Here is a 27,788-nt window from a genome sequence, read left to right on the forward strand (position 1 = left end):
AAATAAGTATTTAAGTAATTATAAAAAGGTTAACAACAAGATTAAATTTTCTTAAAAAAAGGTGTTATTTATTAAACACATTAAAATGAGCAGCTTGTTTTCAATAATGTGAATGGTTTAGAAAGAATGAGGCACATATTTAAACCAAACCGCTCCAAAAAGACCAGTAACATTCAAGTATATGATTTGAAAAAAACAGATTTGACTTGCTGTTTAACATAATAGTCTGGCTTCGTCCTACTCATTTCTTCAGTTTCTTCTGTGCTGCTTTCTTTTTCACCATCTGCAGGCGTTTCATAGCATTGAGCTGAGACTCCTGGGAAGTGGGCGTCTTGCCATCAGCTGAAGCTTTTGCTCCATTGCCGTTATTGTTGTTGCCACTACTGCCACCACTACTGCCCCCGTTGCCTCCAGACCCACCGTTGCCTCCCAGGCTGCTAGAAGGTGCCGCCCCAGGTGACAAAGATCCAGTCACAGTCATTTTCCCCAAGCTATCTCCACTGGCTGAACGGCTCAACACTTGCTTGCCAAGTGTGAGTGGAGGGGGTGGTTTCATAGGTACCGTGCTGGAGCCATTGTTCCCATTACCACTTCCACCACCACTGCCTCCTGAAGGTTTATTGGCCAGACCTGGCTTAACATTGGCCAGTGCAGAGAGCCCCACAGGTTTAGAGCCTGAGGAAGGTGGGTTGGATTTACTGCTACCTGGCTGACTGGTGCTCAACTTGGTACTGGAAGGTCCTACATTTGAGGTCTTGGTAAAGGCAGCCCATCCTGTAAGGCCTTGGGGCAAAGATGAGCTACTGCCGGAAGCATTTCCTGATGCCGCAGGCGCCTGGTTAGAAGAAGAAGAAGAAGAAAAAAAGTACTTGAGACTTCATAAAGGACATTATACATTGGCGTACTGATCTCTATTTGATTACATGCCTTTCTCACAGTATATAAATAAAACTAGATCACTATAGAACTGGATGTTTTCTCCTTGAAACATCAAATACCCGAATTAGACTTAATTAACATAGAAAAAACAAAACACAGAGCAATGTTTGATACTCTATCTATGCACAACTGTCCTTACATACTGGAGGGTGAGGGGCTGTCAGACCTATCAATGGCCTATCGATGTTGGATGACAAAATAACCTTATAAAGTTCATGTATTAAATGGTAGAGTGCAAAGTATAGTCAATGTATAGTGTGCCATTTGGGAAGGTAGATTTATCCAGTATTTTATTTTAGCTCTTTTATATTTAAATAATTACTGACCGTTACATTGAAGCCAGCTTGTGATTTTTCTTAGACGTTAAAGGGATAGTTCACCCAAAAATTAAAATTCTGCCACCATTTACTCACCCTCATGTCGTTCCATACGTGTAAAACTTTCGTTCATCTTCGAAACACAAATGACATTTTAATGATATCTGAGAGATTTCTGTCCCTCCATTGACAGTCCACTCAACTACCACTTTGATGCTTCAAAAAGTTCATAAAGAGATCATAAAACAAATCCATATGAATTGAGCAGTTTAGTCCAAGTTTTCTGAAGAGACACGATCGCTTTATATGATAAACAGATTGAATTTTAGGCTTTATTCACATATAAACATTCCTCAACTCACACATCAGTTGTGGTAAACAGAAGCTCAAGCATGTTTGCTCAGTGTGCGAGAACCAATGAGGATCATTCTTGTGTTACGCAGGTTGAGCATTTATGTTCGCTGATGAATGTTTATATGTGAATAAAAGTCTAAATTCAATCTGTTCATCATATAAAGCGTTCAATTCTCTTTAAGATCAGGATTTGGACTTAGCAACTTGATTCATACAGCTTAGTTTTAAGATCTCTTTATGAACTTTTTGAAGCAACAAATTGGTAGTTGCGTAGCTGTCAACGGAGGGAGAGAAAGCTCTCAGATTTAATTTAAAGTATCTTCATTTGTGTTTCGAAGATGAATGAAAGTCTTACAGGGTAGGAATTTTTGGTGAACTAACCCTTTAACTGTTCAATTGACACTTTTTTTTTTTACAATTGGTACTTTGAGTTTGAGACCCCTGGTCTATAATCTCTACTGGTGTGAATACACTCACCTTCACCTCTGTTCTCTTAAAGGCCTGGAATGAACCAGTTGTTTCAGGTTTAGGCTTTAGCTCAGCTTTCTTCACTAGTGGATCTTTCAACATAGGTACAGCTGTTGCCAAAGCAGGAGCTGGTTTCTGTGGAGGCTTCTGAGTCTTTTGGGCCTGAGACATTTAAAAAAAAACATCACATTAAGTGTTCCTACTACACTGTAAAAAAATACTTTGACAAATATGATTGGAGCATGTTTTACAAGAAAATACTACTTCAGTCTTTCTACTTCAAAATGTCATGTTAATTCAATATTACTTGCAGTTTCTTTGTGAATTTTAGCAGCAATTTCTGAGTGAAGTTTTTCAGTGTGTTATATAATTTTTTTTTATTGTCATAACTTATTGTCATGCAATTCTCACCATTCGTTTCATTTGCCTGGTGCATCGAGCACAGTACCACACTAGCCGTGGGTCATTGACATCCTTGTCAGTAACTTGAGGTTTGTGGCACTCCTGATGATACAGATTATGACACTCTTGACACTCCACTAGTTGATTGCCAGAAGTGACCGTCATTTGCCTGAGAGGAAAGAAAGCAGGATTAATTTCACACATACAGTCATGTTAAAAAGAAAGTACACCCTTTTGAATTCTATGGTATACGTATCAAATAAAAAAAATACCATCAGGTATTAAAATTATAGTAAGTAAATACAACCTCAGATGAAGAACAACACATGCTATTATATCATGTCATTACTTAACAAAAATAAAGCCAAAATGGAGACATCATGTGTGACAAACTAAGTTTGTAGAACCGCCTTTAGCAGCAATAGCTTGAAGTAATCATTTTCTATATGACTTCATCAGTCTCTCCCATCGTTGGGAATAGTGAATATTCCTCGCTGTAGAATGATGGACTTAAAATAGTTTGGATCATTGCTGATGTCTTTCCTCCTTGGCATTGTGTTAACACATCTGAATGCTCTAGAGCAGCAAACTGCCAAAACTTCTGCTTTTATAGAGGTGATCACGCTTGCTGATGATCAATTAATAAAAGACATATGATTTTTTTTTTTAATTAAGCAGCGCCTGACTTCTACTTACTGCTTCCATAGGAATTAAGAGGTTGTGTACTTAGTTTGTCACACATTACGGCCTAGTTTTTGTTAAATAAACAAAGACATGATGTAATATATCATGTGCTGTTGCTCATCTGGAGTTGTATTTACCTTATTCTGAGAGCTGACAAGGACCAGATGATTCTTTTATTATGTCCTGTGATACATAACACCAAATAATTTAAAAAGGTGTACTTTCTTTTTCACATGACTGTACATGCCTCATCAAGTGACATGAGACATACATTTCCCAAAAAGTTGATCAAATATACTGACAAAGCAATGTCAATACCAAAATAATACTAATATTTTTTAATATTGATATACTTTTCTATATATTGATTTATATACTATTATAGTATATATTATAATGTTGAATTAGCTTTCATTTTAACTGTAGGGTAAGTTTTAGTAATTTTGTACTTTTTATTTCAGTTTTGGTCTTAGTCTAAAAAATATGGACGTAGTGTCCGTGAAGTCACCCGTAGGTTTCTAAAGAGCATTTTTGAAACCCAAAGTAGGCGGAGTCGGCTGTGGCCATCTTGGCGTCACTCCCGGATAAACAAAAATGGTAAAAAAGGCAGGATTAGCTGAGGTGACGTGGACGCTAAAAGACAGGAGACAAACGGCTAGTAGTGATAGCAGCGGCAAACCACCTGTCACTCAAGTGGCCACGCCCTTAATTATGTAGAACTTTAGGGCTTAATATAATTTAAACGGATGAGTTATAAAATAATTCATCCCTCTCACAGTTGTCATGAAGGGCAAATTTAGCTATATAGACCAAAACCACTTTTTGCACCAGGCTGTAAACACATTTTTTTCTGCTGTGAAGTTGGGCATTTTAACATGGGGATATATGGGATTGACTCTTTTTTGCATCCAGCCTCTAGCGATCAGTCGATGAATTGCAGTTTAAGTCACTTCCTTGTTGGTTTCAAGTGAGAGACAGGTAGGTTGCCGTTTGGTTTTAGTTTATTTGTTGTACTTATTTTGAAATGCATTTACTTATGGTAAGAAAGTAAGTTGTCATTTAACATATTATACCTATGACTTTACTGGCTGAGTTAATCGGGAGTAGCTAGTTTTAGACCTGGTTTCACAGACAGGGCTTAGATTAAGCCAAAATTAGGCCTTAGTTAAATTAAGACATTTAAGTAGGTTTTTTTTTTTTTTTTTTACATGCCTTAGAAAAAACATTACTGATGTGCATCTTGACACAAAACAATGGCACTGACATATTTGAAGGTATATCAGTCCAAGATGCTTTTAGTTAAAACAGCTCAAACATGCATTTTAGTCTGGAACCTTGTCTGTGAAACCGGGCATCAGTTTCACAATGGTGATAAATCATGATCCTTGTGGGGTCTAAACCAGTAACCTTCTGGTAACCAGGCCTTAGTTTAGGCTGGTGTGATATTCTACATTACTCACCGACAAACCACACAAGCAAGACCCATTTCCATGGCAAAGTCATCAGCGTTGGTTTCATCAATGTCTGTGAAATCTGGGATGGGAATGTCCTTGGTTTGAAAAGCAATCGGAGCGGGATGACTGTCCTGCTTTTCCACACGAGGTTTTTTAGGTGGCTCTGCTCCTTCTCCAGGATCAACCCTAATCTAAATATCACATTATCTTTTATTAGGTTGAGCTTTTCAAGTTATATCATATTTACAATAATAAACAATAGTGCAAAAAACCTTTTCCAAAGATCTTTTCTCGCTCTCTTTTTTGGTCTTCTCTGAGCTACTTGATTTACTGCTGCTGCTGGTGATGGATGATGATGATGATGAACTGGAGGAGGATTTGGAGTCTTGTTTGGTCATTTTTGGTAATGACACTTTGCTCACTTCAGCTTCCTAATGAATGGAAAATGAGACACAAATTAAAACATCTAACAATTAAATTCCAAACATAAAAATACCTTGGTGATTTGATCACCTTCAGTGATGTCCTATAGATGGAGTCACTGCCTCTGGATAAAGACTCATCCAGCAGGGCCTTAAGTTTCTCTGCTGAGTCTTTGCTCTTGGAGTGAAGGTACCCCAGTCCCTTCAGAAAGATGGGGTCTAGCTCTAGACTTACTGTTCCAGCCATTGTTTAGCATTTATTATAAGACTTTACATAAGACAACGAATCAGCCCGTCCTATGGAAAATAATGTGGTGTATAAACGAATAACACTAACGTTAGATAACCAGCATTTCAGTCTCGTACAATCTCTAGGATTTGTAAGATAAACTAAGCAACCTGAACCGATTCACTCGAGACTAACGTCTTCCAGCTTTTGTCTAAAACACGTTTTATAAACAGTATAAACTATTATTCTTAGCACTGATTAATTAAGTTTACAATGAGTAATTTGCTGCTTGAAATGGTCTGACGACCGCCTACCTATACCTAATAGAAATAGAACAAGTAGAAGCGCTTGATAAAATAAGGAAAACTGAAATGGGAGGGGCTTCGCAGCAAGACTGTTGTCTCTAATTGGTCAGATGGATCCATTTTCAGTTCTTATTTTTTTCTAATAAACACATTTCCTCAGTATTTTTAATTCAAGACAATATTTGACAAAATTATTGTCCACATAAATGCTGAAGCAACACGTGCACGGGTCACATGATAGTTGTTACTTTTCTTACCGTTTACTAGATTGGGATTATTTATACACACACACACAAACAAAGAGAGGGCGAATTGCGTGTGCGGAACTCATGAGAGGGTCAGACAATATTTGAGTCAAACGATTATACTTCAGTGAAGAAATGTATCTAACAAGACAAACAACTTCTCAGATCTGAATGTGCCTCACTGGAGTATCCTGCTTTCTGAGCCGTCAAGTGCCCCCTATAGGACAACAATTTAATAGTGATATTTGCAGTCTAGTCTCCTATTTCTTTCTGATGACGCTATGTGTTTCTTTTAAAACATACCGATATAAGCGATGCGTTTCAACTATCATATTCAGCCACAACACCCCACACAAAAGATACAAACTTCCAAATAATTTATAAATAGCACTGTATAGTTATTAACAAATAAAAACAACAGGCAAAAATGGGATCGTGTCAGTGAATTAAACAATCAAATGAGTCGGACAATAATAATTGTAACACAAGGAAATGCTACGTAGTGCGTAGAATTGTCATATCCTCGATGAAATTGGTCAGTAAAGTCTTATGATGAACTCTTAAAACCCTGTTCTCATATAGCCATCTAAGGCTATCTATTTAAAGACAAATCGTGTCGATTATTTCGTTGTTAACAGTGGACTGAGGAATGCGTTGTTGGAGCGTCATAATTGTGCTGTCGAGTGTAAGAAGCTGATTGGCTGTTGCCAGTGTGACGGGGGTTCTTGTCCCAGATCGCAGGGGTTAGACAATAAGGATCCAAACAGCAGCATTTCCATTAATAACACAGCATAGATGGAATTTTTCTCTCTGTGATTTCAAGCAGCTGGCGCTGACATACACATACAACTGTTATAATTATATGATACGACTTAATACTTATTCTTATTTATTTAATCACGTAGATAAATCCCAGAAAAGGTAAGTGTCTCAAATATATAAACCCTAAACCATTTTAGTTAATTTCGACCTGCTTCATTTCTCTCTAACCTAACGTTAGTCTAACAGAAATCTATCAGAGATGTTATAATAATATATCTTATTTCGTATAGATAATGTTGATTGTGACATTATTGGCAGATATCTTAGAGTAAAGTTGAAAGATTTCTTTGTCATTTTTTTTAACGAATTGTATACAGCCCTCATGTAAGCATCATTATAATAAATTACATGAGATACATTTAAAGCATTCTTGGAATGTTAATGATAGTACAAATGATGATAAATACATAACATACTTTTTAATGATTTTAGGGTTTTCTATTTTTCTTTATTGTTATTATTAGTTTATTGTATATATTGTCTTGTTTTCTAATATATTTGGACCCCGAGTCTGTAAAAAAAAGTTTGATTATGATTAGCTATTATTATTAACAATATTTTTTCCCTCTTCAGATTCTGACTTTTTTTAGCAAAGAAATGGTGATGGAGAAGCCCAGTCCCCTGCTGGTAGGGCGGGAGTTTGTGAGACAGTATTACACACTTCTCAATAAAGCGCCAGACTTTCTGCACAGGTATGCTCCATAAAAATCATAATTTCATTACTTTATATGTCATGGCATTTTTATCTGAAAATTAAAATTATTCAAAACTCGCATAATTCAGATTTTATGGACGAAACTCATCCTATGTCCATGGTGGACTGGATTCGAATGGAAAGCTTTCAGAAGCAGTCTATGGGCAAGCTGTAAGTCTTAATGTTAGTCATTTGTTTATGTATAACCTGTGAAAACATCCAAATTATAAAGATATTCACCAGCATCTGTTTTCCTCATCTGTAGGAGATACATAAGAAGGTAATGTCCCTGCAATTCAGTGAGTGCCACACAAAAATCCGGCATGTGGATGCCCATGCCACTCTGAGTGATGGTGTGGTTGTCCAGGTCATGGGAGAACTTTCCAATAATGGACAGCCCATGAGGAAGTTCCTACAGACATTTGTGCTGGCTCCAGAGGTGTGTATAATAATAACATGCCATATGTAGTCATCATACAATCAAATGCATTATACAGTACCCATAAAAGGAATTGACTCCTTGAAAGTTTTTCATTAAAACTCACAGGATTTTTTTGTAATTGATTACTGCAGATACATTTCTACAGATTTGTTCAAAATGTATTGCTGTAAACACCAAATAAACATTTGTATAGGTATTCACCCCAAGTTAATATGTAGTAGGTATGCAATTATAGCATTTGTGTAGATGGACACAGATTTGCACATATGGTCACTGGAATTTTTCTTTGCAGAACAGCTCAAGCTCAATCAAGTTGATTAGAGATCATGAGTGGAACAGCCTTTATTCAAATAATACACCCACATATTCTGGACGCGGCCACACCAGGACATTAAATGTGCAGTAAGTGATTTCTGAGAAACACTGTTGATGATTTAAAATCAACACCCCAAAAAAACACAACCCTACCCAAAAGAAATGCATCAGACAGCTCGCGCAAATATGGATAAATCAGCTGTGATTCCACAGTAACGGCATATCTTGGTTCTGTGAAATAGCAAAAAACAATGTTACTCCTGTATTGAGCAGAACCAATGCAACCCCTCCAGTGATGGAGCTTTTCCAATATTAATTCAAGTATTAGATCTTGCCAGATCTTAACCATTCTTTTTCCAATTACATTCCTCCACGCCCCCTATTGCTGATGAGTGCTTGTTTTGGTGCGCGGTGGATCAATCCAATCCACTTTCTTTTTTCTCCTGTTTACACAGCCAGGACAATGTACAAACACATTTTTTTCGGCACACACAGAGAACAGGCAACTAATATAATATTCACTAAATTGTTTATTTCAGTGTTGATTTGAATATTCAATAGCGTTTCTCAGAATTCGCTTACTGCACCTTTAACATGACGTTGTTTCTCAAGCTTTCCAGCTCAGTGCAATCTTGAAAAAGTGTGTGTTTTTAAATGCATTGAATGGTTTATAGCCATCTGTAACATAAGTTATTTCATTATATGTTATTTATTTAAGAAAATTTGTGTTTGACAATTTACTCAAGTTTGGCAATGTAAAGAAAAGTGGTCACATTTAACACTTAACTATTCAATTAGTTAAGAAGCGCAACATTTATACACCACCACATTTATACATTATTCATGAGAGACCATGAATTTGTGATAAAGTGGCAGGGAAGTTTGTTTTCACAGATGAGTTAAATCTGATTCAATCTGTATACATTTATTTTAAGTTGGCTTTCCTTCCCTGTTGTGACGTATACCTGAGTGAAACTGCTTCTCGAATGATACAAAATTTAGGGCGGGACTTGATTTTGTCGATCTGGAATTTATGGGATTATTGTCATTTGCTACTGTGGTGATATGTGAGTGACAGGTTGTCAGATGGCGGTTTTTTCCCTGTCCTCAATCCAGTTCACATGTCATCAGAGAAGGAGGGCATGTAAATAAAATAAAATAAAAAGATTTCATGGATAAATCATTTATAATATAAAATATACCGCAATATATAAAGTATAAATATAAAGATTTGTCCATTTTAATTTCATGGTGACTTTAAGAAAATGGAAGTGACAAATATAAGCCTAATATAATGTTGTGAAAACATGTATTAAAAAGCAACAAGAAACCTTTCACTGTATCATAAGACATTTAATCTGTATTTAAAAATCAGCATCATATATACATTTCATTAATGTTTATTGTTAAGTATCTACTGTTAATTTTTCTCCTTGATGCTAAGAATAAAGTTGATCTTTTGTTTGCTAGTATGGTCAGAATATTTGACATGAATTATATTTGCTTCACCTGTATAGCCAGTGGGTGAGCTAATCTGAAAGTCTTTTTCTTTTTAATTGGTGTCTAGGGTTCTGTGGCAAATAAGTTTTATGTTCACAACGACATCTTCCGATATGAAGATGAGGTCTTTGGGGACTCTGAGGCTGAGCTTGATGAAGGTTAGTTGAGAATTAAAGATTATTACATGTATACAGTTCTTACATTACAGCATCTATAAAAAGAAGGGCTGTGAAACGATTAATCGCATCCAAAATAAAAGTTTGTGTTTACATAATAAATGTGTGTGCTCTATAAATACACACACGTGCATGTATATATTTAAGAAAAAGGTGTTATATATATAAATATAACACATATGTATATGTGTACCGGTAGATACATTATATATAAATCTATATACAGTATATACATGCAAATATTTCTTAAATGTATACAAGCATGTGTGTGTATTTATATATATATATATATATAATTCTACACAGTACACACACATTTATTATGTGAACACAAACTTTTATTTTGGATGCGATTAATCGTTTAACAGCGATACATGTCTTGACTTTGGTTGCTAAATGTTTTTAGCTAAGCTGCTCTGGCTCCGTTACGCTTGGAGTCATTTACTCCACTTTTACAATCTGCTTGGCCCCTAATGATTTCCAATTGCAGCTACATTTATTATTCTTACTCAATCTGATTCTGAACTTTATCTACATTTAGTGAAAATTCACCTTTGTGCGCATAAATGGTATGTGGTTATTCATATTTTGTGTAGTTTTGAGATGGATGTGATATGTAGTTGCCTAGCAACTAGCAATGAAATTTGCAATATTCCAAACATCAGCCCTGCTACCCTATTTGAGCTTGGAACTAGAAACTTAACATTTTACATGAAAATCTCTCTCTACATCAGGATCAAATTAGCTTCAAGTCCAACCTTGGAAATGTTTTGAATATTTTATGAATTATACATGCATATTAGATCAAACATTTACAAATCTTCTGATGAACCGCTTGGCCAATAAATCAGAATTTGTTGTCTGTCTGGATATGGCTTTTATGTGTTTTGCTAAACCAAAATAATTTTGTTAGATATGTTTTAAAGTGTGGTTAAAGTTTCAATGCAAAGCACTTAATGTTATACATCCGAATGTCTTTGTGCGTGTTTTCTGTGTGTGCTTGTGTGCGTGTACGTGTGTGGCCTGGTAAACCCTATGGCAAAATGTCTCCACAAAGATGGCAGTATTCTAAATCCTTGTCCTTGTGGGGAAATTGTTTAGTTTTTTGAAAATGTAAAACTGTAGAAAGTTTTCTGTGATGGGTAGGTTTAGGGGATAGAATATATGGTTTATAAAATATAAAAATCATTATGTATATGGCAAGTTCCCATTAAACATGGAAACCCAATGTTTGTGTTTTTTCCCTCAAAAGGTTACTCTTAATAATTTAAAACTGCCATTTTACAGTAACCAGCAATGCACAAATTGTTGCAGCATTTTCCCTCATGCACAAAAAGTCACACTACATCTAAAAAACAAAACACACAAAAAAAACTTTAACAAGGATATTCCTTATAACCCATCTCAAATGGTCTGTAACTGTATACCTTTTGGGATATAACTTTATTTTTGGATGGATGGCAAGGATATACTGTAAACAGTCAAGGCTGGCTTTTTAGACGAAACTCAAGCACACAACACTTTAGTTCTGACGGGCATAAAAGACTCAATTACCATTGCAGAGGTCACCTACAAGCTTTTCACTGGTAAATCCCTATCTCTTGCAGCTGTATTTTGTGAATTGGTTCCTTTAGAGCTAGAGTAATTAAGATGTTTTACAGCAAGGGGATGGTACTTGCTCATTCAGTTTGTTTTTTTCAATGATTTTAAACAAATGTTTTTCTGGGACAGAGTCAGAAGAAGAGACCGATGAGCCAGAAGACAGGCAGCCATCACCCGAACCCCTCCAGGACAGCCCCAGTAATGCAAACTGCTATGAACCCCATCCTGTGAGGTAACCCATATTTCACTTTGAACTTAAAATGAAAGCCTACTTGGACTATAGCTATAGATGATTCTCAGTCCAGTATGGTACTGTTGGGTAAATATCTTGAAAATTGTAAATTGAAGCTCTGTTTGAATTTTAAGAGTTGTCTAATGTTTTTTATCCTTCTCTTTTTCACCTTCAGCTGTAACAATGGTGTGGAAGAAGCTCATGAGGAAGCAGCTATGGAACTAGATTCTGAAGTTGCCCCAGAACCCAAGATTGAGGAGCCGAAGCTCAAGGCAGAAGAGAAGGTTGTAGAGGAGTTTGAGGAGAAGGCACCGTCTCCTGTTCCTATGGAATCACCACCTCACATACAAGAACCACCTAAAGTAAATTTTGACATTTAGTGCCATTTCTAAAATGTAGGTAATTTAGGTTAAAATTGATAGGTATTTTGATAATTTGATAGTTAACGTTATTTATTTAAGAATGCACAGTACCATTTGTCTTAAAATGTCTAGTGGTATATTTTTACTATTCCTGATATGTCATGCTGGGGCAAAATGATCATGTCTCTGGCAGACTTCTTCTTGGGCCTCTGTGACCAGCAAAAATTTGCCTCTCTGTGGGACGGTTCCATCCTCTGGAGGTCAACCACATGTTGTTAAAGCACCAAACTCACAGGTAGCCACTTATGAATACATTAATATCTTTCTTTCTTATTTTGATAAAATGCTGTTGACTCAGCATTACTTGAACCATGTTTCATTTGTATGCTTTCTTGATTTGTACTGTTATCAGCCCAGAGTTGAGACCAAGCCAGAGGTGTCGTCAGCTACAATCCGTCCACGTGACCAGCGCATCCGTGACAGACCTCCAGTAACCTCAAGAGGGCCTAGATCTGGTATGAATCTAGAATAGAATACTTATAAAGCAATGCTTCCATACAACTTTGTAATTTTTGTTTAGGGATTGATGTGATTCAATTACACTCTTTTTTTATCATTTCTCATTAGATGGTATCTCATCTTCCGAATCTCAAACTGGGAAACCGCATTTCAGCTTTGTAAACAAAGGTAAATATGCCTTTCCATTGTGAATATGTTGTAGCTGTTTTGTTTGGGCAATGTTGCTGTTTATTGATAAAGAAAGACTGGTGTTGTTGGTCCCTGTATAGTCATTATTGACGAAAGCTGATGAAATATATTGGATGTTGCTTAGGAAGAGGCGAAGAGTCGAGTGAAATGGACAGCAGAAGGGTTGTCCGGTATCCAGACAGTCATCAGCTGTTTGTTGGAAATCTCCCTCATGACATTGATGAGATTGAACTCAAAGACTTCTTCATGAGTAAGTTTTTTTTGTTTTGTTTTGTTGTTTAAATTGTCATGGTAATCATTGGACTGATCCTTGTTCTCTCATATGTATTAATCAATCATCTTCACATTTGATTGTTCTTTGTCTCTCCAAACTAGCATTTGGAAATGTTGTTGAGTTACGAATCAACACCAAAGGCACTGGAGGAAAGATTCCCAACTTCGGCTTTGTTGTCTTTGATGATTCTGAGCCGGTGCAAAGAATTTTAGGAGTCAAAGTAAGGAAAGCTATTTGTCTTTTGGTAAATGTATTTAAAGCGTTATTTTAAAGGGATGCACTGATTTTACTAATTTGTCCGTCACAATAAGACGTATTTTATACATAAGATATCACATATTTTGTGTTTTGGCTGATGGCCTATAAATGGTCTATATTTAACTAAATAAAAACTAAATGCTATAGTGAATAGACATCACAACATTCTAATGCACTGTATACAATTTTTTTATGAGTAAAAAGTAGGGCTGTAAATGATTAATCGTGATTAATCGAATCCAAAATAAAAGTTTGTGTTTACATAATATATGTGTGTGTGTATAATTATTTTGTATATATAAATACACACACATGCATGTTTATATATTTAAGAAAAATGTGTTATCTATATATAAAATAGTTCTATTTATATATAATATAAATAAAATAAAAATATATATGCAGTATATAAATGCAAATATTTCTCAAATATATACATGAATGTGTGTGTATTTATATATACTAAATAATTATACACAATACACACACATATAATATGTAAATACAAACTTTTATTTTGGATTCGATTAATCGCGATTAATCGTTTACAGTCCTAGTAAAAAGGGTAAATGAGCTTGTAAATTTGTATATGTATGCCCGCCCTGTCCACTGCTGTCAAGGAGGATATTATCAAAATGGTTAAATCTTGTCAATTGAATTATTGCAAAGCACCGTGAGACAGGTACTGTCCAGAATGTAAAGTTCTTGACTGGTCAAAGAAGACTACAGAGCGTTTTGTCACTAGGTTGAGCATTACCACTATGTGACTATTTCAAAATAACTTCCAAAGTCATGGATGAAATATACACTGGATGAGGAACCTCCAATTTAATTTTTCTCTGCAAGGCAAGTATGAAGGATCTGTCTGGATATTGACTAATTTTTAACACAATAAAGATCCCAAACAACATGCAATACAACAAAAACTTAAGAAAAAAAGTATAACTTTAATTAAAGCTGCAAGCAGCAATGAAAGGGCCCTAAATATTAGAAATGACACATAACACAATGTGTAAATCTTATTGAGCAATGCTCAGACTGGCTGTTATTGATTATATTTTAGTCAAGGTTATTATCGTTAACTAAAACCATTAAAAAAATGCATTACTTAAAATAAAATATACAAAAAAACGTAGTTGCTCAAATTTAATTTCAGCTAAAGTACTAAAATAAATTAAAAACGAAAACCTAATAAAACTATATAGACATATTCAAAACTACAATACAAAAAAAAAAACTGGACCTTTAACTGAAATTTAACTGGAATATAGGTTTTATTTTACAATGCAAAAAAAAAATGCATAGAAAGACAATAAGCTGCTTATTGTCTTTCTATGCATTTTTTTTGCATTGTAAAATAAAACCTATATTCCATAATAAGCTGTAGTTTGCCTTTTATGTCAAATAATTGTGTTAGTTTAATATCTTAATACATTTTTACGTTTTCTTATTTCCAGTTTAACTCCACATATTTAATAGCATACCATAATCAAACTTGTAGGGTCATTAAAAACTAATTTTATGCAAATATCCGACCCGGACATACTTTTTTTTACCACAACTGTATATATATATATCCATAAAAAGTCGATATGATAAATGGAAAATACCCCTCTAGTTTTGGCATTGCTGAATGGTACTGATAAATCGGCATCCCTATACTTTTCTTTGTAATACATTTTCTCAGGTGTAAAGAGATATTGATATTGAGAGAATATTTCATAACTGACTCCACATGTTCCTTTGTGATTAGCCAATCATGTTCCGTGGTGAGGTACGTCTGAACGTGGAGGAGAAAAAGACGAGGGCAATGCGTGAGAGGGAAACCCGTAGTGGAGGTGGAGAAGATCGTCGGGACGCAAGACGTAGTGATCGTGGTCCAGGAGGGCCGCGTGGCATTACCGGAAGCAGCATGATGCGAGACCGTGATGGCAGAGGCCCACCTTCACGTGTCGCCACCGTACCTAAACCAGGCATAGCCTCTGGGAGGGGCACGGCTTCAAGTGAGGGCCGGTTTGCTCCTCCGAGGCGTTGAGAGGAGCTCCCCTTGTAGTTCGGATGTAGTACAATGTTCATTTATTATGATATTGAGAAGTCTACGTTAAAACATATACATACTTTTTATTTCCTTACTCCTTATGTTGTACACTTGGATTTTTGCCTTAGGAACGTCAGCTGTTTCACGTGAAACAGATCAACAACTTGAACAACCTTGACTCAAAACACACGAGTCACTTTGAATTGGAATTGTGCTGCAAATCCTCTGGTTTGTCATTTATCAAAGGGTAAAAATTACAAACCTGATGAGGAAACAAGTCAGGTGTATTCAGTGCCGTTAGAATTTCTTTGACATTTCATACTAATTTACCTTCCAGTTGCTATTGGTGTAAAATATGCAGATTGAAAGATTTTTTTTTTATGCATATTATTTCCGAAATTACACTAATCAGCTCATTAATAAGATAAAGGCTACATGGAGGCGCAATTGTGAACTAACAGTATTTCATTTAATTGTATTGAACTGTCAAGAAAGAAGAAAAAGAAAGGCTTTAATTATGTGTTCTGAAAGACAGTGAGAGTGCAGACAAGATGGTGTCCTCTCTCCTATTCTGTTTGTCTTTTTTTTTTTTTTTATGTACATGTTTGATAGCATTTTATGTTCTGGTTCTGCCTGAATAAGTGAATGGAGCAGCAATAGAAGCAATTGTAAAGTGTAAAGGTACCAGGATTTGTGTAAAGGTGTTTTGGATTTATGCTGAATGTTTTTCTTAAGGCAGAGGCACTTTATCAAATTTCTTTTTTTTTTAGCCCAGTTTTCATAACTTTAATCTCATTTTGTGACATGAGTTTCAGTTTACATCCTATGCATTGTTCTTCTTTTTTTAATTAAAACATTACAGATTTATACAGGGTACAGAGAAACATGGCGGGTGTATTTCTCACTTTCCTGACTAGTTTTGCATACATTTTTTATTGAAATTATAATAATGAATAACATTTTAAATATCACTGATTAGAAAAACTGCTCGTCAAAATACTTATTGTAAATCTTTGTTTCCCCAGACACACGTGAGCTGTAAGAGACTTCATTTTCTGAACATTTTGTAAAAAAAAAAAAAAAAAAAAAACTCAGTTAGTAGTTTATGCCTTCTGAAGTGAAGGCATTTTATTTTCTTCTGTTTTTTTTTATTTTGTTATATATATATATATATATATATATATATATATATATATATATATATATATATATAATATATATATATATATAATGATTGATATCCACACCCATTTTCGCCTTGGTCATAATGAGGAACATGTGAATGCCGTTCTTCATGAATTCGAGGAACCATAAGTACAGTAGGCACTGTTTTTATTTTGCAGTGTTAGTCTAAAATTTGCACTGATTTTGTAAGTACAGTTTGATGTAGCGCTATTTTTTATGTTTAATGTCTTCCGTGTCAGGTAGATTGCACTATTTGCAGTATTTTTAGGACAATCCTCATCAGGGACATTGCATTTCTTTTCTTTTTTTCTCTTTTTTTTTGGGGGGAGACAACTTGTTCTCTATAAAAAGACATTTTGGTTGCAGATGCATTTACTTTTAGAAGATTTTGGAAGAAAGTATACCAATATGTCCTGTCTAGAGCCTTCTTTCCCCATCCATTCTACCTAGTTCTTATGTGTTTGGGACCTGGAACGTTTTAATTACCGTGTAAATAAATGCCACAATGGCCTTTCTATTTAGACTTTAAGCACTTCAATCAGCCAAATACTTTAAATGTTTGGATCACAAGAGAGAAAAAATAAGACTTTACACCATAGGGCTTGGTCAAATAACTGCTTTTCAACCCAAAATATGCTTCAGACTTTGATTTGTTTTATTTGTTTATATCATTTAATCATTCTTTTTACCCTCTAATCCTAATGCAAAATATTTTCTTTGGTTTCCTTGCAGTTATTGTGACATTTATAGATGCTCTGTTTATAGATGTAGTTTATTTTGGTGGAACATGAACATGGTTTTGTATTAGCAGGTGGTTACCAAATTATTTTCTTTGGACTGCATATTTGTATGAGTAAAATATGTTGCAACTAGTGTTTATTTTTACTGGGATTTTTTTATTATTTTTATTTCACTTTCATTAGATTTCAATGTGTTAAACTTGACATACAATAAACAGAAATCTGTGCAGTGCAGAATCTTGCAGCACTTGCAGTCTGTTTATTTAGACTCATGAAATAATTATCAGCATGTTTTTTGGTAACAAATAGCAGATTTGGCCAATTTAGAACCATTAAGACAATAAAGTATTATTTGGGGGTTACAATACATACATTTCCAAAATGAATGAAGCAAGTTTTAGAGTTCAAGTCCTTCAAATATCAATATCTTTCTTGAAAATAATAATAATAAAAAAGAACGTGTTTTCTTTGAAAAAAAAAAAATACATTTATGATTGTAAAATTGTGCAATGAGCAGCAATATAATAACTATAAACGTAATGTAAAATGGGTCTATTTTCAAAGGTTCACCAAGGACAATTTTTTGGCTAAAACAGATTTTTTTATACTGAATTAGAGGTCAATCCAAAACACTGCGATGAACACAATTTCAAAATAAGAGGATAATTATTTATTCAATGTGATGACAAAAGGAGCAATTGGGTGAAATACTGTCTTTAAACTAAAAGTTTATTATTTTCTGGGTAACAATTATGAAGTATGAAGGAACTTCACCAACTTTGTTGAGCAGAAATTTTGTGAAAAAATACATATTTAAATTTTGTCACTAAATATATAAATCCCCAAACTTACAAATACAGTCAGGTAAAGAGATCTTCCAAAAGTTTTTTGTTGTTGTTGTTGTTGTAACATTTGAAAAGCTACTACACACAAATAATAGATTAGAGTCAATCAGAATGACTGTAACTGTCTCTTTAAGAGAACGTCACTGACGCTATGGTCAGCCACGTATCGCCACGTCTCTACGCATGCGCGTCCGAGTCAGTTCCGGGCTGGGTGCTGGTGTGTTGTGAGATCAACATCAGGCAGCTGCTAATTTTAATGACATTTACTTTCTGCCTGTCCTTTGGAATCTATAGTTTAACAGACGTTTAATTTGTCTGTAGATCAACGTCTAAAATATTACTACAGCGGACACATAGAAAGATGAATTTCCTCAGGGGAGTAATGGGGGGGCAACCAACAGGCCCACAGCCGACTGGAGCAGAAACAGTGAGTTTAATTACTGCAAAAACAATAAATAAATATATTTGAGAATAAATAAAAAAAATAATACAGTTTATAAGCAGCTAAAAGCAACTACTCATCAAGTCAATGACACACGTTTAGATAGGCTAATGCTTTCAGATCAGTAACGTTAGTTGATAATACTGTACACAGAAATATGAATATGATTAGATGTACATGAACCAGTGTTTCAAAACATTTCTATATGACACTTCCAAATCAGACAGTGTTTATGCTCGAACCTTGATGTAAAATATGTTCAATTAACGTTACACCGTATGTGATGTTTGGTTTGTTACCAATATTCTTTGCATAGTGTTATTTTTACCATTGTGATGTTTCCAAATACATTTTCTGTAGGGATAATGTAACTTCACTCTGACAAGTCATTTACCAACCGTTATTGTGTGTCTGTTCAGATTCAGAAGTTGTGTGACCGTGTGGCTTCATCCACCCTGTTGGAGGATCGAAGAGATGCTGTCCGTGCCCTCAAATCTCTGTCCAAGGTGACCAGCAATTAATGTGTGTCATGTTGATGTTTGTTAATGAGCTGTTGTAATTATACACTGCCATTTAAAAGTTTGGGGTCAGTAAGGAAAGAAATGAATGCTTTTATTCAGCAAGGACACGTGCATACATTGATAAATAGTCTCAATAAAAGATTTCTGTCAAATAAAATATCATCATAGCATCCTGATTTTAAAAAAAGTATCACGTTTAATAATTATAAATGTTACTAGAGCGTCAAATTCAGCTTTTCCATCACAGGAATAAATACAATTTTTAACCATTTTCAAATAAAAAACTGTTTTTAAATTCAAATAATATTTCATAATATTAGCCTACTGTGTTTGCTGTATTTTTGAGCCTTGGTGAGCATAAGAGTTTTCTTTTGCAAACATTCTTATAGACTCCATACTTTTGAATGACAGTATATGCTCAATAATATTGAAGCTTGATGTAATTTATCCATGAGTTTTTGAGTGTGTTTTTTTCTTATTGCTTTTAATATATTCCTACATAAAGATTTTTCTTAAAGACCTCCTGTGGTGAACATCAAGTTATTAATGTCGTCAATATGTCTATGTGGTGTTTTTAATGTGCTTTACGACAAACAATTTGCAAATGCACAAGTCAATATGCCACTTAATGCGTTTGCTTAAAGTCCCCCTGTAGTCAATAATTGTATCCCTCGTTGAGTATTTTCTCCTTAAAACTGCAGTGATCTAAAGACAGTCTCGAAAACGCAGTTTAAAATCGCTGGTGTTTCTGACTTCACAAACTACCTTGTAACCAATCAGGTCAACGTGCCGGCCGGCTTTAGCATATCTTTACTATGCCGTGAAGCAAGGGAGTCTCAAGAGAAGCCAGGTTATCTCGTTATTTATTCTGTTGATATGAAAAATCTGATCAATATAATACAAAATATATGAAATACATCAAAATATGGGTGTATGATGTATATTATAACATTATGATGAACTATTTGCCTTTCTCCACTGACGTTCTGAGTTCTTCAACCTGTTTTTAAGGATGCTGATTGTTAGAAGGTACCTGTCTGAAGGCAAGATTTTAAGGCATGAAGATAATTTTTTTACAGGATTTTTTTATTGACTATTGACTCGAGGGGGACTTTTAAGCAAATGCATTAGTGACATCAGTCTGTTAGATATAGTCCCTACAGAATGTTACTGTGCAACTAAAATAACAATCCACTATGGGAGTTGCACAGTGATATGGTGAACAGGTGTTATTTTGTGAAATATTGCACATTTTATAATAAGCCTGTACACATTTGGCACTGTTTATAATGCATAGGTGACATTACAGTAAATAGAATATAAAAAAAAAAATTAAAAGTACTTCCTCCTATCCCAGTAAGTAAGCCATCATAAACTGATTGGAAATAACTTATTGGTGGGTCATTATGCAGTTATGTTTGGTGCAGCTAATGTTGCAGAAATTTCACTTCTTTCCCAGAAGTTAAATTTCAGGGTAATTTCATATATTTTATTCATATAAAATTGTTATATATTAATATATTTTTCATATATATACATCTCAAATAAACAGAAAATATATACATTACTTCGTTATTTGTTGAACATGTGTCAAGTAGATTTTTAATTACAGAAATACCGTGTGGAGGTTGGAAATATGGCGATGGACCATTTGGTTCGTATACTACAGACTGACCGGTATGTTTCACAATTTGGTCAAAAAAATTTTTGTTGCTATGACGTGAAAGGGCTTTGGTTCATTTACCACACATTGTAACTGTTTAAACGTACATTTTTTTTATTTATTTTTTAAACAGGTCAGACACTGAAATCCTTGGTTACGCTTTGGACACTTTGTACAATATTGTTTGCAATGATGAAGAGGAAGAACCAGGTATGTTTTTAGGCTATATTCTTAAGTTAGTCTGGTTCAGATATGATCATGTTGGGATTTAATTTGAATTGTTTCAATGTCCATAAGCGTCTTGGGCTGATTCATGTCTTATTCTTTGATTCCAAATGAATAATTTTCTTTAAATTGTTCTTACAAACCTTATTTCAGTCTGTTCCTAGTCTCCCTCTTGCAGTTTGTTTGATGAGCTGGGAAATATTGTATATCTGATCCTCCTCCTTTTTCTTTCCATGTTTAATCCACCAGATGAATCTGAAGGTAAAGCACTTTTTTGTGCATGATGCTGTCTAACCACTAGCCTATCCATGCTTTGAAATCACTCAGATTTCACTGCGTTTGAGACACTCAGAGAATTTCACAGTGATCTGAACCTAAATAAATTTTCCTTATTCCATAAAGCAGCAAATTTGAGATGCCTGTATTACGGCATAATGACACTAGCAGTTTTGTTCTTCTCACAAGAGTTCCGTTAAATTAAGAAAAGTCTGTTTTTGAACAGTCTCAAGTGTTAAAATGTTGTTTAGATGTCCAAATGAAAAGATTTGTATAAATGAAAAAACCCAAATCCAGTTTATATTATAACACCTGTGCAGATTGTGCTGCTGGTCAGTAGATAATATTTTTTATTTTTTTCAATGCTAATTTCTGTTAACTGACAGTTGATCATTATGTAGGTCAATCAAAGTTTGAGCTACTGCATATTTTAGTTGTTGTTAACGATAATCTTCATTAATTTTAATGTAAGAGAATTAACATTGTGTACTAATAAACAATAATAATGTAACAGTTAATAACAATTTTTTAATAATAATTGGATTTAGTGTATGTGTTCTGTTATTGTTGTTTTAGTTTTTTTGTTTTTGTTTTAGTTAACAGTTTTTTAGGTTATGTTTAAAGGGAGAGTTCACTTTAAAATGAAAATTCTGTTATCATATACTCACCCTCAAGTTGTTTCAAACCTGTATGAATTTCTTTCTTCTGCTGAACACAAAGGAAGATATTTTGAAGAATGTCAGTAACCAAACAGTTAACTGGTCCCATTGATTGCCATAGTAGGCAAACAAATACTCTGGCAGTCAATGCGACCAGTTAACTGTTTGGTTACTGACATTCTTCAAAATATCTTCCTTTGTGTTCAGCAGAAGAAAGAAATGCATACAGGTTTAAGCGTTAAAGGACACCAAAAAACAGTTTGACGAGTGCAGTTATCTTTCCTTTTTTTCAAAGTGACATTTTATTTTTATTTCATGGTGTCTTTATTAAAAGTAAATAACTTAAAGTTCACTGTCATAAGGGATAGTAATTAAAATTCTGTCATAAGGCTGAATGAAAGTCTTGTCAGTATAGAACCAAGAATTGTCATACTATTAATAATATTTAGTGTAAAAAAAGTGTACTCTGTGTGGGAGAGGTAAGGCTTTATCTGGTGTGGGGTTTTGTGTGTTCTTCTTTTGTTTTATTTATTTATTATTTTATATTATTTTTTTATTTTTTTGCTTTTCACCCTTTCCACTGTCCAATTTCCTAACCTGTGGGTTGATGTGCTTTTTCTGCCCCTCTTTGTATTAATACAGTTCTTGTCCGCAGACACATTCCACTGCTCTTCCGTCTGGAGGCTTGATAACATATGTACTAAAAATAGTTCATTTTCTGGCTCTTTGCAATTTTATTGTGATCAGATTTAGCACAAACGTTTAATTTTCTTCTTCTTAGTATATTACTTTCCTTATCTTTCTATCCCTCTCCCTTTTTTCTGTTTCCCCCTGCATTATCTGTGTTAAAATAATCAAATAGAAGTAAAGACATTAAAGAACAGGTTTCTTTGCATCGCATTTTCTCTTTCAGAGGAGAACCCGCAAAAGCAGGAGGATGATTTGGGAGCTCAGTTCACTGACAAGTTTGTCCAGGAACCAGAAAATGTCACTCTTCTCCTCACACTGTTGGAGGTAAGCTTAAACTGCCAACTATACTGTCTTTTTCAAAATTTTGAACGTCTTGTTGCTTTCCATATTTCCTTCACATATTCCTGATGTTGTTTGACTGTTTTCCATGCTGTAGGAGTTTGACTTTCATGTCCGCTGGCCATGTGTTAAGCTCTTAACTGCACTTTTGAAAAACCAGTGTGCTCAGGTCCAAGGCATCATCCTGGTCAGCCCAATGGGTGAGTAATTTAATTAGGGCCCAAGCCTTGAAAAGGCGAAGGCCCTATTGTTTTCCTCCGGATTATTAGGGCCCAAGCCTTGAAAAGGCGAAGGCCCTATTGTTTTCCTCCGGATTATTCTTCTCTATTATTATTATATTACTACCTTTTGGGCACTTTTGGGGGCCTTAACGTGCTCAAAAACTCTTGAAACTTTGCACAAATGTCAGAACCCGCGGCCATTAGAGCCGGACTGAAGCTGGTACCCGGGCGTGGCAGGGGGGCTCGACAGCGCCCCCTGGAACGCGGTCCGAAAACTTGGTCCATAAATCAAGCACGCTTGCGTGGAATAATATGAAACTCGGTACACTTATAGATCTCATCGGTTCATATATCCTTCCTGCTCTGACTTTTTACCCCAGCCCAACAGGAAGTCGGCTATTTGGCGTAGTTTAAAAAACACATGCAATGGAATTTAAAATACTCCTCCTAGAGAATTCAACCAATCACCACGAAACTCGGTCAGCATGAAGTCAAGACATGGAGGATGATAAATTGCGAGGGGATTTTTGATATCTCGAACGGTTTGGCCGTGGCGAGGAAACGAATTTATGGCGAATATTGGAAACAGGAAGTGTGTTATAACATCCTCATACATTAACTGATCTTGATGAAACTTCAGCAGTGTGTTCACTGTAAGAGGCCGATCACATGGATGTGACTATTGTGAGTCAAAGTTATAGCGCCACCAACTGGCAGCAGGAAGTGTGTCACTTTCAAAATGCTTTGAATTCACCCTCTTATTTTTACCCAATTTGCTTCAAACTTCATCTGTATAATGTAAACACACGGCAGATGTAGACCTGTGAAAGGATTATTGATATCTTAAATACTGTTGCCATGGCAACGCATCAAACTTTAATATTCTTTTTTAAAGTTTTTGAGACTCTTAGCATACTTGAAATTGCATGAAACTCGACAGACACTTTACATTTATTGCCTAGTACACTTGTGCAAAGTTTCAGAAACGGGCGTGGTAAGGGGCTCAGTAGCGCCACCTTTAGTCAAAAATGGGGTATTAGTTTTACCTACAGTAACAAAAATCGGTATCTATATTTATCTCCCCGAGCCGGACAACTTTCTAATTGACAGTCATTAGCTCCGACCAACAGGAAGTCAGATATTTTGGTTTGAATGTGATTTGATGGGAATTTTGCCAGTCTCTCTCAGTGTCTGTGTGTGTGTGTGAGGAGGGGGGCTTTATTTTAACCCTTTCTCTGCTGTGTGGGACTTCTCTGGCACTTTTGAGGGCCTTAACATGCTCGAAAACTCTTGAAATTTTGCACACAGGTCAGAACCCGCGGCCATCAGGGCCAGGCTGAAGCTGGTACCCGGGCGTGGCATGGGGGCTCGACAGCGCCCCCTGGAATGGGATTCGAACACTTGTCCATATATCAAACACGCTTGCATGAATAAGTATGAAACTCGGTACACATTTAGATATCATCGGGCCGAAAAACTTTCGTGCTCTAAGTTTTACGCCAGTCCAACAGGAAGTCGGCTATTATGGGCTGTATGAAAATGCATGCCCCTGGAATTTGATATACTCCTCCAAGAAAAATTATCCTATCGCCACCAAACTCAGTCAGCTTGAAGTAAAGACATTGAGGACGCTAAATTGCGGACGGATTTTTGATATCTTGAACGGTTTGGCCGTGGCGAGGAAACGAAGTTATGGCGAGAAAAGAAAAACACAATGTTTTATAACGTCTTCATACATTTATTGAGCTTGATGAAACTTCAGCAGTGTGTTTGTTGTAAGAGGGCGATCACATGGATGTGACTATTATGAGTCAAAGTTATAGCGCCACCAACTGGCAGCAGGAAGTGTGTTACTTTCAAGATACTTTTGACTAAAGTGGGGGGGGGGGGGGGGGGTATTTTTACCTACAGTCACAAAACTCGATCTGTATATTGTGCTTATCGATCCGGACAACTTTCTCATTTACAGTCATTAGCTCCGACCAACAGGAAGTCAGATATTTTGGTTTGAATGTGGTTTTGTCTCTCTCTGTGTGTGTCTCTGTGTTTGTCTCTCTCTGTGTGTGGGGAGGGAGGGAGGGCACACACACAGACAGCCCCCCCTTTTCTGTGTGTGTTTGGAGGGGAGCAGAAAGACTCACACTGATACAAGCTCTAAAGCAGACTTCTTCTCGACAGTCAAAGCAGGGTTACGTTATTGCCCGTCGTGCACAGGAACCCGAAAGGCAACGGGATGGCGGCTTTTTATATATATATATATATATATATAAATAAATATAGCTGCAAGCAGCGATGGAGGGCCCAAGCCGCTGGCAGCGCCAGCCCGGTGCCTTTAGTGTAACTAAAGGCACCAGGGTGGCGGTGCCACCGGCTTGGGCCCGTAATCGCTGCTTGCAGCTATATTTATTATTATTTTTCTTACGACTATTCGGGCACTTTTGGGGGCCTTAACGTGCTCAAAAACTCTTGAAACTTTGCACACGGGTCAGAACCCGCGGCCATTAGAGCCGGACTGAAGCTGGTACCCGGGCGTGGCAGGGGGGCTCGACAGCGCCCCCTGGAACGGGGTCCGAAAACTTGGTCCATAAATCAAACATGCTTGCATGAAATAATATGAAACTCGGTACACTTATAGATCTCATCGGTTCATATATCCTTCATGCTCTGACTTTTTACCCCAGCCCAACAGGAAGTCGGCTATTTGGGGTAGTTAGAAAAACGTATTCAATGGAATTTAAAATACTCCTCCTAGACGATTCAACCAATCGCCACGAAACTCGGTGTGCATGAAGTCAAGACATTGAGGATGAAAAATTGCGAGGGGATTTTTGATATCTCGAACGGTTTGGCCGTGGCGAGGAAACGAATTTATGGCGAATATTGGAAACAGGAAGTGTGTTATAACATCCTCATACATTAACTGATCTTGATGAAACTTCAGCAGTGTGTTCGCTGTAAGAGGCCGATCACATGGATGTGACTATTGTGAGTCAAAGTTATAGCGCCACCAACTGGCAGCAGGAAGTGTGTCACTTTCAAAATGCTTTGAATTCACCCTCTTATTTTTACCCGATTTGCTTCAAACTTCATCTGTATAATGTAAACACACGGCAGATGTAGACCTGTGAAAGGATTATTGATATCTTTAATACTGTCGCCATGGCAACGCTTTAAACTTTTATATTCTTTTTGGATGCATTTGAGGCTCTTAACATACTTCAAATTGCATGAAACTCAACATGCATATCACATTTATTGTGTAATAGACATGTGCGAAGTTTCAGAAACGGGCGTGGTAAGGGGCTCAGTAGTGCCACCTTTAGTCAAAAATGGGGTATTAGTTTTACCTACAGTAACCAAAATCGGTATCTATATTTATCTCCTCGAGCCGGACAACTTTCTAATTTACAGTCATTAGCTCCGACCAACAGGAAGTCAGATATTTTGGTTTGAATGTGTACTTTTAGGAGCATTTTCCCTCTGCCCCTCTGCGTCTGTGTGTGTGTGTGTGTGAGGAGGGGGGCTAGTTTAGTTTAACCCTTTCTCTGCTGTGTGCAAAATCTCGGGCACTTTTGGGGCCCTTAACGTGCTCGAAAACTCTTGAAATTTTGCCAACAGGTCAGAACCCGCAGCCATCAGGGCCGGGCTGAAGCTGGTACCCGGGCGTGGCAGGGGGGCTCGACAGCGCCCCCTGGAATGGGATTCGAACACTTGTCCGTATATCAAACACGCTTGCATGTAATAATATGAAACTCGGTACACATTTAGATCTCATCGGGCCGAACAACTTTCGTGCTCTAAGTTTTACGCCAGTCCAACAGGAAGTCGGCTATTGTGGGTGGTATGAAAACGCATGCCCCTGGAATTTGATATACTCCTCCAAGAAAATGAGTCTGATCACCACCAAACTCGGTCAACATGAAGTCAAGACATGGATGATTCTAAATTGCGGACGGATTTTTGATATCTCAAACGGTTTGGCCGTGGCGAGGAAACGAATTTATGGCGAGAAAAGAGAAACACGATGTGTTATAACGTCTTCATACATTTATTGATCTTGATGAAACTTCAGTAGCGTGTTTGTTGTAAGAGGCCGATCACATGGATGTAACTAATGTGAGTCAAAGTTATAGCGCCACCAACTGGCAGCAGGAAATGTGTTACTTTTGACAAAAGTGGGGGGGTTAGTTTTACCTGCAGTCACAAAACTTGGTATGTATATTGTGCAGATCGAGCCGGACAACTTTCTGATTTACAGTCATTAGCTCCGACCAACAGGAAGTCAGATATTTTGGTTTGAATGTGATTTATGGTATACTTTAGACTACAAGTTTTTAGCGGTGGTTTATTTTATTCACAACTTTTTCAACATGATGAAAATACATTAAATATGCTAAATTGTGAACGGATTATAAATATCTCAAACGGTTTTGCTATGGCGAGGGATTAAAGTAATGTCCAAAAAAGGAAACACTAAAAGCCTCATATCTTCTAAAAATTTTATTATTCACCATTTATTTCTATATAAAAGTATACAAATATCAGAACTAAACCCATTTTGTTCTTTTTTTCAATTTAAGAATTATGTATATGTTAAAAAACAGCCAGAATGCGCTATTTAGTCAAAAAATAAGTCATACATAGGGCAATACTGCCCTCTTGTGATCAAAATCAGGTAGGCCATTGTATATTGTATCTATATAAATAGTGACTGTTAGAATATTTTCCTACTGGTTAATC

General features: G+C 36.1%; 3 protein-coding genes across 8 annotated transcripts in view; 2 read left to right on the forward strand and 1 right to left on the reverse strand.

The window, feature by feature from the left end:
• Positions 1–43: 43 nt before the first annotated feature.
• ints12 (integrator complex subunit 12) lies at positions 44–6,027 on the reverse strand. Of its 2 annotated transcripts, XM_079615457.1 has the most exons (7): positions 5,832–6,027; positions 5,132–5,337; positions 4,891–5,049; positions 4,625–4,809; positions 2,490–2,649; positions 2,088–2,240; positions 44–835 (listed from the first exon to the last, which is right to left on the reverse strand). In XM_079615457.1, exons 2-7 carry the CDS (start codon positions 5,285–5,287, stop codon positions 242–244), a joined length of 1,407 nt encoding a protein of 468 aa, XP_079471583.1. In that variant the 5' UTR covers positions 5,288–5,337; positions 5,832–6,027; the 3' UTR covers positions 44–241. The 2 variants fall into 2 exon arrangements, with proteins under 2 accessions (XP_079471583.1, XP_079471582.1); XM_079615456.1 differs by lacking the exon at positions 5,832–6,027 and having other exon boundaries at positions 5,132–5,605.
• Positions 6,028–6,277: 250 nt separating this feature from the next.
• g3bp2a (G3BP stress granule assembly factor 2a) lies at positions 6,278–16,116 on the forward strand. Of its 2 annotated transcripts, none has more exons than XM_079615454.1 (13): positions 6,278–6,354; positions 7,215–7,333; positions 7,425–7,506; positions 7,601–7,774; positions 9,660–9,750; positions 11,500–11,602; positions 11,778–11,964; positions 12,158–12,259; positions 12,377–12,479; positions 12,592–12,651; positions 12,797–12,922; positions 13,048–13,166; positions 14,958–16,116. In XM_079615454.1, exons 1-13 carry the CDS (start codon positions 6,346–6,348, stop codon positions 15,237–15,239), a joined length of 1,557 nt encoding a protein of 518 aa, XP_079471580.1. In that variant the 5' UTR covers positions 6,278–6,345; the 3' UTR covers positions 15,240–16,116. The 2 variants fall into 2 exon arrangements, with proteins under 2 accessions (XP_079471580.1, XP_079471581.1); XM_079615455.1 differs by having other exon boundaries at positions 6,299–6,740.
• Positions 16,117–18,154: 2,038 nt separating this feature from the next.
• uso1 (USO1 vesicle transport factor) overlaps positions 18,155–27,788 on the forward strand; it is a 47,225-nt gene continuing 37,591 nt past the window's right edge. Inside the window, exons 1-7 of one of the 4 annotated variants that reach the window (XM_079615445.1) lie at positions 18,155–18,439; positions 18,874–18,960; positions 20,588–20,652; positions 20,772–20,848; positions 21,113–21,124; positions 22,712–22,812; positions 22,925–23,027. In XM_079615445.1, coding sequence (XP_079471571.1) covers positions 18,374–18,439; positions 18,874–18,960; positions 20,588–20,652; positions 20,772–20,848; positions 21,113–21,124; positions 22,712–22,812; positions 22,925–23,027 — 511 coding nt within the window. In that variant the 5' untranslated portion in view covers positions 18,155–18,373. The remainder of the gene's footprint in view (positions 18,440–18,873; positions 18,961–20,587; positions 20,653–20,771; positions 20,849–21,112; positions 21,125–22,711; positions 22,813–22,924; positions 23,028–27,788) is intronic. The other 3 variants (XM_079615444.1, XM_079615446.1, XM_079615443.1) reach the window with 3 other exon arrangements.

This window comes from Phoxinus phoxinus, assembly GCF_949152265.1.
Source record: "Phoxinus phoxinus genome assembly, chromosome: 6".
NCBI classification, from domain to species: domain Eukaryota; kingdom Metazoa; phylum Chordata; class Actinopteri; order Cypriniformes; family Leuciscidae; genus Phoxinus; species Phoxinus phoxinus.